The sequence below is a fragment of the Etheostoma cragini genome, chromosome 2 (assembly GCF_013103735.1).
Source record: "Etheostoma cragini isolate CJK2018 chromosome 2, CSU_Ecrag_1.0, whole genome shotgun sequence".
Classification (NCBI taxonomy): Eukaryota; Metazoa; Chordata; class Actinopteri; order Perciformes; family Percidae; genus Etheostoma; species Etheostoma cragini.
Genome location: NC_048408.1, coordinates 10,956,023 through 10,969,286, shown reverse-complemented (window position 1 = coordinate 10,969,286; position 13,264 = coordinate 10,956,023). Strand labels below are relative to the sequence as shown.

At 41.0% G+C, this 13,264-nt stretch overlaps 2 protein-coding genes across 12 annotated transcripts in view; one reads left to right on the top strand and one right to left on the bottom strand.

Annotated features, from left to right (window-relative positions):
* dclk2a (doublecortin-like kinase 2a) overlaps positions 1 to 2,735 on the top strand; it is a 37,504-nt gene extending 34,769 nt beyond the window's left edge. For 3 of the 4 annotated variants that reach the window (XM_034897583.1, XM_034897576.1, XM_034897568.1), the window contains exon 17: positions 1,855 to 2,735. In XM_034897583.1, the coding sequence (XP_034753474.1) occupies positions 1,855 to 2,694 (840 nt within the window). In that variant the 3' untranslated portion in view covers positions 2,695 to 2,735. Of the gene's footprint in view, positions 1 to 1,263; positions 1,277 to 1,854 lie in introns of all 4 variants that reach the window. The other variant, XM_034897593.1, reaches the window with a different exon arrangement.
* A 2,657-nt stretch (positions 2,736 to 5,392) lies between these two features.
* lrba (LPS responsive beige-like anchor protein) overlaps positions 5,393 to 13,264 on the bottom strand; it is a 188,695-nt gene continuing 180,823 nt past the window's right edge. For 4 of the 8 annotated variants that reach the window (XM_034897509.1, XM_034897518.1, XM_034897480.1 and 1 more), the window contains 4 exons: positions 11,364 to 11,465; positions 11,020 to 11,216; positions 7,089 to 7,240; positions 6,700 to 6,790 (listed from right to left, as the gene is read on the bottom strand). In XM_034897509.1, coding sequence (XP_034753400.1) covers positions 6,700 to 6,790; positions 7,089 to 7,240; positions 11,020 to 11,216; positions 11,364 to 11,465 — 542 coding nt within the window. Of the gene's footprint in view, positions 6,791 to 7,088; positions 7,241 to 11,019; positions 11,217 to 11,363; positions 11,466 to 13,264 lie in introns of all 8 variants that reach the window. The other 4 variants (XM_034897460.1, XM_034897498.1, XM_034897488.1 and 1 more) reach the window with 3 other exon arrangements.

The following is a 13,264-nucleotide window of genomic DNA, read 5'->3' as shown; positions in this document are numbered from 1 at the left end:
CCCCCCCCCCCCCTTGTTCTCCATCCCTTTCACTTCCTTCCTGTTTCTTTCTCAGGCACCCCCCCGCCCCTCTTCTCCACCCGCCAGCTGCAGTATCTGCTCTCAATAATCAGCTGATATGGACCTCGCTAACATTCGCTCTGTCCTGGACTGACCCCTCTGAACTGTTTTCACATTCTTCATTCTGTCTTTGCTCACATTTCTTTCTATATGTGTCGATCATGAATTTTATTAGCTGTGAAAACCATCATCAGTGTTTAGAAGGATGTGTTTCTTTTATCACATAGTCATGGAGGTCATTTAGCTTGTTTACACTGATAATGCAAGAGCAGTTTCATTTGTCTCCCTCTCTGCCATAAATTATTGTTCTTTAGAGATCTCTTTAAAAAAAAAAAAAGAAGAAGAAAAAGCTCCTTAAATTCTATTTTCTGTGGGTCCACAAATCCAAAGTTGGTTGCTGAGCACTGTTCCATGTTAATGATACTCTGCTGCCATCTTGTGGAGAACATTAAGAACTGTGCTGGCACCATTCTGTAGTTTCAATTCACAGAGAAGGATGCAAACCGATGTGGCTTTATTGCCTTGGATACAAGATCCCCCTCCCTATTTTTAAGGACAAGGTTGATGTTATTCTAGATTTTATTAGGTCCCAAATAATAGAATAATGCCAATCTTGTCTTTTAAAACTAGAACATTTAAATCCTACCTTACCCCTGCATCCTATTGAGTGGTATGTAAATATAGCTTCACACTAACTGACACGTGTTTCTGCTGAACTAGTCACTTACAAGTCTTAGTTTGTTTGGTAACACTTTACTTGAAGGTATCTGTATAAGAGTGACATGACAGTGTCATAAACACATGACACTGTCATGACACATGAACCCTAAACCTAACCATAACTTGTCATGACGAAACCGACTTACACTATAAGAATTGCAATGTCATAAATGTTTATGACTTGTTTATAATAATGATGACATGTTCATGACAGTGTCATGTCACTCTTGTGTAGGTACCTTCAAGTAAAGTGTAACCGTTTGTTCCAACTCAGTTTTCTCAAATGCAAAGGGTCATTTGGTCCAAACCGAATTGACTTTAATGATGAATGAAAATACCAGATTAGCCCTGAGCTGGAACAACAACTGTCCACTGGCCGTCATGCTTGTTGTGTTGACTTTGTTTTGTGAAGCTGTGAGTAAGACTAGTCTCTGTCCCTTTTTGCTTCTCCCCTCTCCCTGCATTACGCCCCTTCTGAATTAGCTCCAAGGCAATGGTATGTACTAACATTTGACGCTACGCTTCGTCTGTTCTGCTGCTGAGATTCTGCACAAGGGCAAATGAGGAACATGATATTTAATAGATTTCTGTCCCACATAAGAAAAACATCATTGGCTTTACTCGAGACAAAATCACCATGTATTTATATGTTGAATGAAAAGGTTAACATTCATTCTCTCATTTGCCCTTTCTCTTCATAAAGAATAGCAGTGATGATCTGATTTGCCTTCTCCTAGAGTCAGTCTACTGTGTCTTTTTGGTTATCATCTCTCACGTATTTATGTTTGTTTCCATTAGCTTATTTCATATGTGTTGTTCATTCATAGAGATCATAAAAATATAAGACTGGGTCAGCAGTTAAGGGTTGTAGGTATAAAAAGAAAACATTTAGTTGATTAAATCCCATTTCTCACCGCAAGAGCTAGTCTATCATTCACAGGAAATGACACAAGCATTAATCATTTTCAATAGCGAATGACCCAAAATATATCTCTCTCTGTTATAATTGGTGTAATTAAAGCTTCAGTGGTACACCAGTATCAAGCAGGTCTGTCTGTCTGTCTGTTTTGGCAGAGCACAGCTCTAGATAAAGAGACCCTCCAGCTCACCATCCATCGTCGTCCTCAGCCCCAAACAGTGCCATGTCCACCATCGTCAGCTGGCAAGAAAGTCCCAACCAAACCAGCATCTCCAACAAAGTCAGGACCAGCATCTCCAACCAAACAGGCATCCCAGGCCAAAGAACCCAAACCCACCAAGACCTCTCGTCTCAAGGCACCCAAGACCGCTGCGCCTGCTGTTCCTGATGCCACACCCACTTCTAATGCTCCCTGCTCACATTCCCCAACTGACGCTGTTGATGTATCTCCTTCTGCCCCAATAAGTTTGCTTTTCTCCCCTTTACCTTCTGCTGAAACTGTCCCCATCACCTCTTTGCCTGTTTCCACCCCTCCTGAAACTACATCACCCTTCGCCGCTCCCTTCTTTTCTCTCGAAGCTCACTCACTCTCTGGCCCTCCTGCTCTTTTAACCTGCAACACTCCCGTTATACCCATGTCATGCCCTTCCCCATCATCTCCAACCAAACCAGCCCAAACCTCATCTTCTCCCACCAACCCAGCCTCTCTTTCTCCCACCAAACGAGTCCCTTCCTCCTCTTCTAGCAAAAAGGCAACATCCCCATCAACTTCCCCTTCAAAACAACCTTCCCCCTCCCCAATCTCCCCAATCAAACCTGTCATGTTCTTCCCTTTCTCTTCCCCAACCAAACAAAAACCTCCCTCCCCCTCTCCCATCCATCCAACGCTGTTTCCCTCTCCTCCCTCTACACCGCCCAGATCCACGACCCCGCCCTGTCTCGCTGGCCCTCCATCTCCTAGCCCCGAAGCTGAAGAGCTAATGGAGGAGATTTAAATGGCAATTCTGTAGCCAATTTCTCCCCACACTCCTTCTCTTTACATATATCATGTATGTGTCAGTAATCGTGGGATGAAGAGGTTAAACCTCCACCCTAAGCATTTTCAGTAGCTGTTAACTGAGCCAGTGACCGATGTGTCCATGTTTTTCTCTCACTCTTGTCCCTCTCATTTTCATTAGACGGAGGATAGAAGGCAAAAGAGTTTGTTGATTGTAAATGTGCGTTTGTATTTATTATTAGAGGATGTGGAGAAAGGGAATGAAGTGAAAACATCACTGTTCTGAGTGGTTTGTCTTTAAAAGTCATGCATTTTATTTATTATCCCATTCTGACTGCCTGTGGCTCTTTTGTAAATAGTTATTCAATACACACACACACACACACACACCCCATTGTGACCTCCTATTGCTTTAGCAGAGGGACAGTAGGTCCATAATACAAGTATTTTGGCACATCAAACTTCTGAACTTGCTAGCATATCTACTTGTAGTGTAATCCAACTATAACTACTATCAGTCTTTTTCTCTGACCACAGCCATCCGATGGTAACCGAAAGTCTGTTAAACTTTTAACTAAGTGTTGCTATCTACAGTACATTGGGTTGACAAAATAAAGTACTATGTAGCTCATCTTAATCAGGCCCTGCTTTGTTTAACAGCTTTAGCATTACTTGGAGATTCTGTGTATTTGTGCGCCTTGAAATCATGCAAAAGAGTTAATGATCAGACATGTTAAAGCTGTTCACATTTAATTTAAAAGGGTACGTTCATCCCAATTGCAAAACAAAAATCTTCTAAAAAAACTACCTATAGTGCAGTGGTTCCCAACCTTTTTGGCATAAGACCTCTTAAACAATTGGTTGTACTTGTAAACCCTTGTTATAATCTGGATATTACTCTGCATTGTGGCCATTTCAAACCTGAAAAAATGAACACAATTTGGTGAAGCAGTCATGTTTTCTTGGCCCCCCTATCCTGTTAATCATCTCCCAACACCCCACATTGGTGTTGTGACCCCAGGTATGTAACCACTGCTCTGGTCATATAGCCATGCAGAAGGCAAACAAAATCCCATCCATTGTTTTGGGGTAGGAACAGTCATTTCAAATAAACATATCTCCAATAAAACTAACTAACCCTAACACTATGCATGTGCAGATACTGCTAAAAGTGAGGCACGTTGTTTTGTTTAAATTTGGGTGAACTGGCCCTTTAACTGACGATACGCAATTTTAATTCATAAGTCAGTTTGGTTGATTATTTTGTGCACCCACTCTGACAGTCATGCTGACACATTATCCATGTGTTGTTTGTTTGTATTATTTGTGAACACTGTAGTTGTACATAGTGTGAAGAACCTTTGATGGCCACCTGAAACTTGGTTTGTTTTTGCTTATGTGTGTCTGAGTGGTAAATGGCCTCTTAAAGTAATAAAGAACATAAGGATAGATTCAACAGACATTAAAACCAAATTGCAGATTTGTTTCTAATAAACTGGAATATTCAAAACTTAACTGCTTTTAGCTAGGACTTCAGCCCTGCACAGTAGTGAAGACACACAGACACACTAACTCATTAACCAGGACACACTAATTCCCACTGACAACACTATGCTGGGTTGCATGAAACTAGTTGACACTGTTCCTTTAAAAAAAAAAGAAGCTCTTTTAAAGAGCCAAACAAAAGTCCAAATCATTGGTCGAGATAACACAAAGTACACTACACACACCGAAGAAGGCACAGTGCACCTTTTCCACAATCCTTCCTTGAAATCCTTTAAAAATACTCAGTGGTTTTTGATCCGTTGGGATTTTTATGAATGAATGTTTTGTGAAGGTGATGGGTTTGTGCCTGACGACTGGCTAAAGTTTATAACGTAATGATGCCTTTTAGGGGTGTGCAAAAAAATGTAATTTGTATTCGAATCACGATTTAAGCGTTACCGATTCAAAATCGATTGATATTCATAAAAACTAAAAACATACACGGATAGGAAAAGTAACTACATTTACATACTGTTTTTTTTTTTGTTTTTTTTTTAATTGAAAATCTTTTTGAATTGAAAATTGATATTGAATTGAATTGTGAGCCTAAAAATCTGATTTTTGGGGGGGGGGGATCGTACACCCTTAATGCCTTTATTAAAACCAGCTTGGCTGAAGACATGGGGTTCCAAGTTGTGCATCCTAAAACTAAGTTCCAAGTTATTTGTTTTTGTTTTGTGCCGGTTTAAACTCCCCAGCTGGTCAGTAGGGCTTACTCCTTCAGTGGTTCAACATGCCTCTTTACCTCTTCAGGATTTCCGGCTGCATGCATACTCCATTCCCACTTCCTGTCGAGAGAAAACCCTCACACATACATAAAGTCATGTTGGCACATCATGTCATTTAGCTTCCTCTTATGTATATGTAGTTAAAAGTAGATTTTAATATGCAGTTTGTAAAGGAAAATTTGTATGAAGACAGTTTTAAAACAGGTTCATCATCTGTGTCAAACTGCAGCAACGATTTTTACTAGGCATAGAATGGCTGCTTTAATGTCCTACTGTTTTGAAACAGAAGAACAGCAAAGATGCAATAAAGACATTCAAATGAATGTTTGTGACTTCTTTGTGTGTGACCAGACGTTTACCACTAGAGGGTGCAATGTAGTTGTAGTGATTCCTAGTGAGAAAGACACTTGAACAAAAGACAACTCAAGTTATAAAATTCCATTTTATTGTCAGAAATCAGCACACAAAACACTCAAATGATTGAAAAATAATAATAATAATAAGTGGGTTGAAATATAACAGTAGTTCCCATATAACTGGAGATTCAAACCACATCAAAACAAAAAACATGAAAAGAAAGTTTCCCCCAAAATTAAAAGATACAAGTGGACGTTTATTTTAGTGAGGACCAAAGGAACATGTCTTGCTGCCGTTTTAGTGCTGAATCACATTTTAACATAATCACTCATCCGGTGATCAAAACAGAAAGACCCTCAGACTGAAATGGAGAAAGTCCTTCCTGTCATTGCACATCTCACTTTGCTGTTAGAGAGACAGGACTCAAAGAGGACTTCAAGCTGGCTCGGGGACCGGGTCTGATATGATGATACGATATGATGTGATTTGATTAGTGATCTCATACACTGTCTTTCCATCAAGATTCCCATTTTAGAAAAAAACAAAACAATAATCACTGTTTGCTTGTTGAGGCATTTGGAAAAGATTTGTAAAAGCAACATCCTTGATATGGTTTTCCTGACATCCTGCTCTGCATGAAGCTCATATTCAACACATCTGGCTGTGAGTGGGATGTTTTGCGTTTGACGTTTAAAGTAATAAATGATGACGTGATAGGTCTGCACTGATATGTTTTATACGAGTAGTGAGCCAATCTCGTAGCAATCCCACTGGTAGAGGAAATGGAATAAATATATAAATATGGAGGACTATATTTAAACAGAATATATATAATCCCTCTAAGTTTATCCTTCTGTCCAATACATTTATAATTTATTCAAACATTTCTTATCTACCAGCTGTGTTGCAAATGAGTCAAAAATGAATGATAGCTTAATAATTATACCCCACACACACACAACTACAGGAAAAAACAAAATCACTCACCCTAAAGTACACAAATATTTGGATTTTTAAGTCAAGAGAAAAGGTTCTCACTAGCTCCCCACAAATTCTGCTTTTGTTTCCGGAGGAGACGAAAATAGACTCTCACAGCTAAAAATAGATTTGTTTTTAACCGTACACTAACATAACCCCCACCCAGTGATTTATATTAAAGTTTTCTATCTGATCTACAAAATATAGCAATGCCCTTTTTAAAAATAGTTTTGATCATTTTACTATACCAGGACAGGTTTTTTTTTTTACTTCTTCGTTCATCGAGATACATTCAGGATATTAGGATATTAGACAGAATAGTGCCTTTGAGAAGAGTTCACACTTTGCAAACGTTTGGAACGTCGTTTGTCAGTCGAGTTGTTGCCGTTGTCAGCTCAGTACCTGGTCTGGTACTCGTGGTGCCATCTGTTGAAGTCGTTGTAGAAGAGCACAATGCTTCCAGATGCCATGCCCGTTATGATGCACCTAAGAGCAGGTAGGAGGGAACGTTGTGAGGGTCTGTTTGTCTATCAAGTGTTTTTTTTATTATTTGCTGTGAATTTCAGTATAATCCAAAAAATCCCCAAAACAGTGAGGATTGACAAACTCCACATGTTGCATTCACAATTTTTAATGAAAAAAACAAATCTAATGGATCCTTATCATGTTATTTGTTTATGCACAAACAAAAAACGGATTTTTTACACTTTCAAATACTGATAACGTATCGGCGCCTATTATTGGCTGGGCTGTACTTTTATTGTGTGTATGTGTTTATTATTACCTTTGATCATGTGACATGGTCATGGAGCGGATTCCTGCGTCACAGCCTGGATAGGTGAACAGCTGTTTGAGGTCGTGGACCTGCCACACGGACACAACCCCTCCATCTCCACCTGTCAGCAGATACTGGCCATCCCGACTCAGATACATGGCCTGGCGCAGAGGGAAAGAGAACTAGTTCAGTTATTAATAAGCTTGAGAATTGCCTGTTCGCTCTTTGGTTTCAGGACTTTTCGAATCCTTCCAGCTTTTGCAGTGAGACGTCAGATTTCTGGGGTGGCCTCTATTACACCCGGTAGAACGTGCGCCCCCATATAGGGTTCGAATCCGACCTACGGCCCTTTGCTCCGTACCATTCCCTCTCATTCTCTCCCCCCTTTCCTGTTCATCCACCTTCACTGTCGAATAAAGGGACAAGCCCCAAAAAATAATCCTAAAAAATGATATTAGATTTCCAAAGCATACTGTACAATGTGAGATGACTCAGTGACGTCATTGCCTGACTTGTTTGATCATCTGTTACAGGTCCTTCAATCAAACAACCTGGCAGCAAAGCTATCCAGCCTGGAACCACATGCATAAATAGTCTCTGAATAGGACTGGTGATCTGGGACCAGTTTGTCTCTTAAGTTAAAGTACAGCTCAGCGCCGCCATCCTTAGGGGGTTTCTGTACACAGACCCTGACTGGCAACAAAGATGGTTCCCCACAGTGAGGCTCAAAGATTTACTCGTCTCATCTGCCTTTCCTGCAAACTGTAACAGCTGAATGGTTCCCTCGGGAATCAGACGTACACAAATCAAGTCTCGTGTTGGAGTCTATTATGGGCACGGTGGAAGCTGAAACTGAAAGAGTCAGGAGCATCAATCAGCAAGTAACGGTAGTCGATGAAATGACGAGGCAGAATGTGAGTTCTAAAAGCAGCAAATGACACTAATTTAGAGCTTGCCTCGTTTGTGGTTTTATGACACCGAATTCGTCAGTCTCTTATCTGCGGCCGCTTAGCCGCGGTTCAGCATGAGACGCTTCAATCAGCAGCAGCATGTGTGTTGAATCAGGCTCGGACTAAATGGAAAAATTAAACTTAAACTTCACTTAGGAAGTTGGAACAAGTCATTTTCAGGAACTTGACTTGATAAGGAAAACATAAATAACCTTTCAAGAGCTGTACACAGTGGATGGACGTAGAAAGACTACAGCCTGAATTAGGCAAATGTTTTGTATAAAAAGAATTTGTGGAACTTCCTACCACAATGTCAATTAAACCAGCTCTGTTTCTCATTCTCATCACGCATGCACTTAAAGATAGGCACAAGACTTGCATTTGAAGGCGCTCACACAGATGGGCAAAGACAAAACGATGCACTCGCATGCCGCACGCTGGCAGGAGGCCTCGAGAATCTATCCAGCCTAAATTGCTACGTTAGATCCACATCCAAGATGGCTGGGAGTGGAGCATGACAGAGCGGCGCTGGTTTGATTTGTGTGGTGTGGGACTGTTTTGTGTGTACAGTAATTGTCTTGTGTATCAACATTCAGAGCTAATCTGACAAACAATGATAAAGATAATGCTCAATTCAGCCAATCACGACCAATGTGTTTAGACTGAAGTGCAAAAAAGTACATGGGGAAAAATTGTGAACTATTATACTTGCCATAAAAATGGCAAGCTTTTATTGAAAAAGTGGAAATTGAGAGCAGCTTTGATGGGACTTTTGGCCACTTGGGAACAACAGAAGAAAATGAAAATGCAACATTGACATATTGTCACTTTTATAGTTTTTATAACATGTTAACAAAGTGTTGTATTTACACAACCAGCTTACATAACGTTAGCATTTTTGGGCGTTGTATTTAAGTCCACATGATGTTTTAAGTCCAATTTTCAATCTTCTTTTAACTCTGCTTCGCTCTTAACCAACTCCTCTGGAACGTTTGGCTCTTTAGCCGAGAAACGTTTCACTTTATTAGGTGGTTGCTCACTTTGTCTGCTATTCCATGCTTGGACGGTAGCCTGCAGTTGGTTTTTTCATAGCTATTTTGCTGCAAACACTGCCTGAGCTGAAAGCAACAAGGTTTATAAGAGTTGAGAGTGAACCAAGAGTAAGGTTGTGGGCCATAAAACCAAAACAACGAGCTCAAAGACTCTAAGCTGCTCTGTAGAGCTGAGGGGAACTGCAGCAGCAATCCTCCAGCAACCTCTTTTACGGAGTTAGATGAAGTACATTGGATCCTCTGTTCACTAGTGTAGCTTTAAATTTGATGATTTATTTCATAGGTTTGTTGTTTCTTAGAAATGTTCTGCAAGAAAAGATGACATACTACACAAGTAGCAACAAAAAGAAAGAATATAAGAACAGTTACTGTGGTGCATTAATACACCTGTGTATCTACTAATGGAGTCCATGGCCTGACTGAAGCCCAGCAGGAGGCCGCAGAGTTGGCAGACATGTCAGCCTGGCCAGGTAGGAGGTTGCAGACAGACGTTATAAATCAGTCCTCTGCCACTGGGCGGTCACACAAGATGGCCGATGGCTCTGTGGGAGCTAAGATGGCTACCCGGGCTCAGATGACTAAAAAATGACTCCAGCAGAAACACATGCACTTTTAATGCCCATATTTCCTACTTCTTTTGGGGAACGGTGGGTGGATTTTGAGGCTGAGGAAGGTAAAAAGTTTAATTTATGGTGCTGTTAATCCCCCCCCCCCTTTACATGGACAAAGGCAGTGAAAAAACTGCTGGAATGGTTACACTACCTGAGTTATACTAGTACTTAAAAGACTAATCCATTCAGTATGGCTTCTGTCACTCGATTCTGCTATTAGACTAGGATGCCGACTGTTAGCTGTCATCTAACCTCTGACTCCAGAACTCTATAAATTTACATTGCAAACATTCTCTCTCTTTCTCAGTCTTACTCTCTCTTTCTAAGTGGATACTGCAGGCCAGGACAAACACTTATTTATCCTGGAGTCATACTGTGCAGAGGTTTCAAGGCCTGAGAAGATTGATTCTGGTATGTACATGAGTGCACTAAATACTGTGCGAGTCTCAGACCAGGGAAGGTGGAGCTAAGGGGGGTTGAGACTCTCACAGCCTCACTCCAAGATGTTAGGATTTTCCTAATGCCATCTGACATGGCTGGAATTTACAACAGCAGAAGAGAGCGGACCAGGCCGGCTGTGGCCCACACTGTTCCCAAGACACAGCTTCCCCGCTTTAGAAGAAACTCCGGCAAACTCTACAAGCATCTAAAGCTATCATTAGTTTCTTTTAAAAACACAAGAAAAGTATTCTTCAACCTGCAAACTGAACACTTGCAACGTTCACAGTGATGTTAAAACAATTAATCAGCATTTGTCTGTGTGTGTGCTCATTAATCACGTCTTTTACAAGTTACAATTGTGGCTTTGTGTGGGAGCAGGCTGGTTGGCAGGTTAGTAGCCAGTGGGCACGAGAGGTTTCTTAATAGGAAACAGGAGTGCGGCTGTCTGTCAGAGCTAGCTTACATTTCCCAGGCCAAACCGGAAACAAAGGGTCAGGAAACCAAAGGCAGTAGCTGCTATCTTGTGTCACTCTGACCACGAGGGAGGAAATGTGGGAAATGGGGAATGTGTCTTCTTGTGCTAGAGGATGGTTAATGGTGTTGCTGTCCAGAGCTGACCACTTCTCTGGAATGTTTTCTACCACTGCCGCCCGATGCAATTTGACCTGACAACAGGGCTGCGGATCAAAAGAACCATTTCCTCTGGTGTATGCGTGTGAAAGGGAATAAAAAGAGATTGCCCTGAGGCGTGCAGACCCATTGCCTTTCTCAAATCTCCAACCGTAAGAAAGCCTTTAATCAGTAAGAGGACATTATACACTGATGTGGTGCAGACACACATGTGCAAGTGCACATTCCCATGCATGCAGATGGTAAATTTCATCACCTTGATGCTGTCTTCCACCTCCATGTGTCCGAGCAGTTTGCCGTTGACACTGAAGCAACAGAACTGCCCCTTGTCATAGTAGATCATGCAGTGTCCCTCAGTGGAGCATTGGATGAGACGAGGCCGCAGGCAGCGATCGGGGCCCTCCAGGGTCCGCAGAAGGTCCCCATTCATGGAATGGATCAAACAAGGACCCTCTGAGCAAACATAAGACAACATTATATAACTTGTATAATTATATACAAGTTAGAAAAGCAGGGTAATATTTTCCCCCCTAGTCAGTTCAAACTTGTTTTTCCATAAACATTTTGGACACATTAATAAAGACGGAGAGACAATCTCACCTTTGCAGCCGCTGATGACGAGACCCAACTCCGCACAAACACTCGCACATGTCACTTCATAGTCATGGCCCGTTAAGATAGCTCGCGGTGTGGTAAACTCTGCTGGGATAACAGACACAAAATAGGTACGTCTATTACAGTCATACACTACTACTTTTCTAACTTTTCTAACTCTAGAATTCTAATAGCTTTATTGCTTAAAGCACCAGTCAAAGCTGAGTAATAGAATAACTTTTAACATTAAACTTTAACATTAGAAGATTAAGAAAATTTATTCCAGTAAAAAAACGTTTACAACCAACAAAAACCAAGGCAAACAATAATGTATGGAACTAAAAAATTAAACCGTGTCAAAGTAAATTATTTCAGCTGAGAGGAAAGTTGTTTGATGTGTATGTGCCCATTTCTGGACATTGAGTCTGTAAATAAAGAAAATATAAATAGATGTACAGCATTTGTACGGTAGCTTGTTGCACAGGCTTTGCGTCTTTTATCCTGCACATACATTTCTGCCCACATTCACTCTCCTTTTCTAACACTTCTCACCCTCTGCCTCTCCCTATCTTTAAAACCTTCTACCCCTGACTGCCTTCACTGGATCCAGATGTCCCTGCACTACAAACAGACAGAGAGAGAGAGAGAGAGAGAGAGAGAGAGAGAGAGAGAGAGAGAGAGAGAGAGAGAGAGAGAGAGAGAGAGAGAGAGAGAGAGAGAGAGAGAGAGAGAGAGAGAGAGAGAGAGAGTTATGGTCCAAGTCATGAAGTTTGTGTAATTTTGTTTTGTTTCGAGCTGACTGGGAGAGCGACAAAACAAGATCGCCTTTTACTTCTCCTTCTGTCTTCTCTGTCTGCAAGCACATGCACACTAGCATTGACTTTGTTGGATTATTATTTTCTGTAACACACACGATTACAGGCAGATTCTCTGTGTGTGTATGTGTGTGTGTGTGTGTGTGTGTGTGTGTGTGTGTGTGTGTCTCTGTGTGTGTGTGTAAGTGTCCAGTAGCGTCTGTGGGCAGCATCCCTGAACTGGAGTGTGGGGTTCATTAGGGTTTCATGTCTCACGGAGGGGGGTCTTGACTTTAATGACCCCGTCTTCTTGTTTGCTCTCACTGGGCAAGTTCAGCCCAACATAAGCAACACTTAGTACATGATTCATGTTTAAATTCTTTGTGAAACTATTCTCCCAAAAATATTAGGATGTCAACCCCAAACAACTCCAAGGCAATGTGGGTTCAGTAAAAGTTGCAAAAAAACAACTAGATGAAAAGCTGAACTCCAGTCACGTATAAAAGTCATCCTCAGCATAGTTTCAAATAATCAATAATATATTTAGAATTTCTACCAAATGAAGGCGATAATTTAAATCAATAAATGAGTTCTGATGGAAAAATATTCATGCAAGGTATTCTGCAACTATTCAGCAACAAAGATTAATACTGTTTAAATACTGAATGGGAATGGAGTTTTAAAACAACATTAATCATTTAAATTGTATAATGAACAACAAAAAACTTAGTACTAGCAAGTGACCTCACTTTTTTTCTTTTAAAGCCAGTCCGCTCTCTTCTCCTCTTTGCATCTACGCACCAGTCGCCTTAACTCTGGTCACACCAGGTCGACAGCCTAAACGGCTACATTTCATTTAGTTAACTGGCTAACATTCTCAATGTCACTAAAAGCAAACTTATGACCTACAAGCTTGTGGATTAAAGCATGCTGTTGGGTTTTGCTCAGAGAAGATCAATAAAGCTGATATATTGGTGTATCAGTTAACCTTTTCAGCCTCTGCCTGCCAGTTGGTTTGAATTAGCGCCACATCTGATTACAATCTCATACCTGTATATGACTGGAGCTGGGACACTGAGGAGGGTATCAGCTATCTAGACGTGTGTGTGTGTG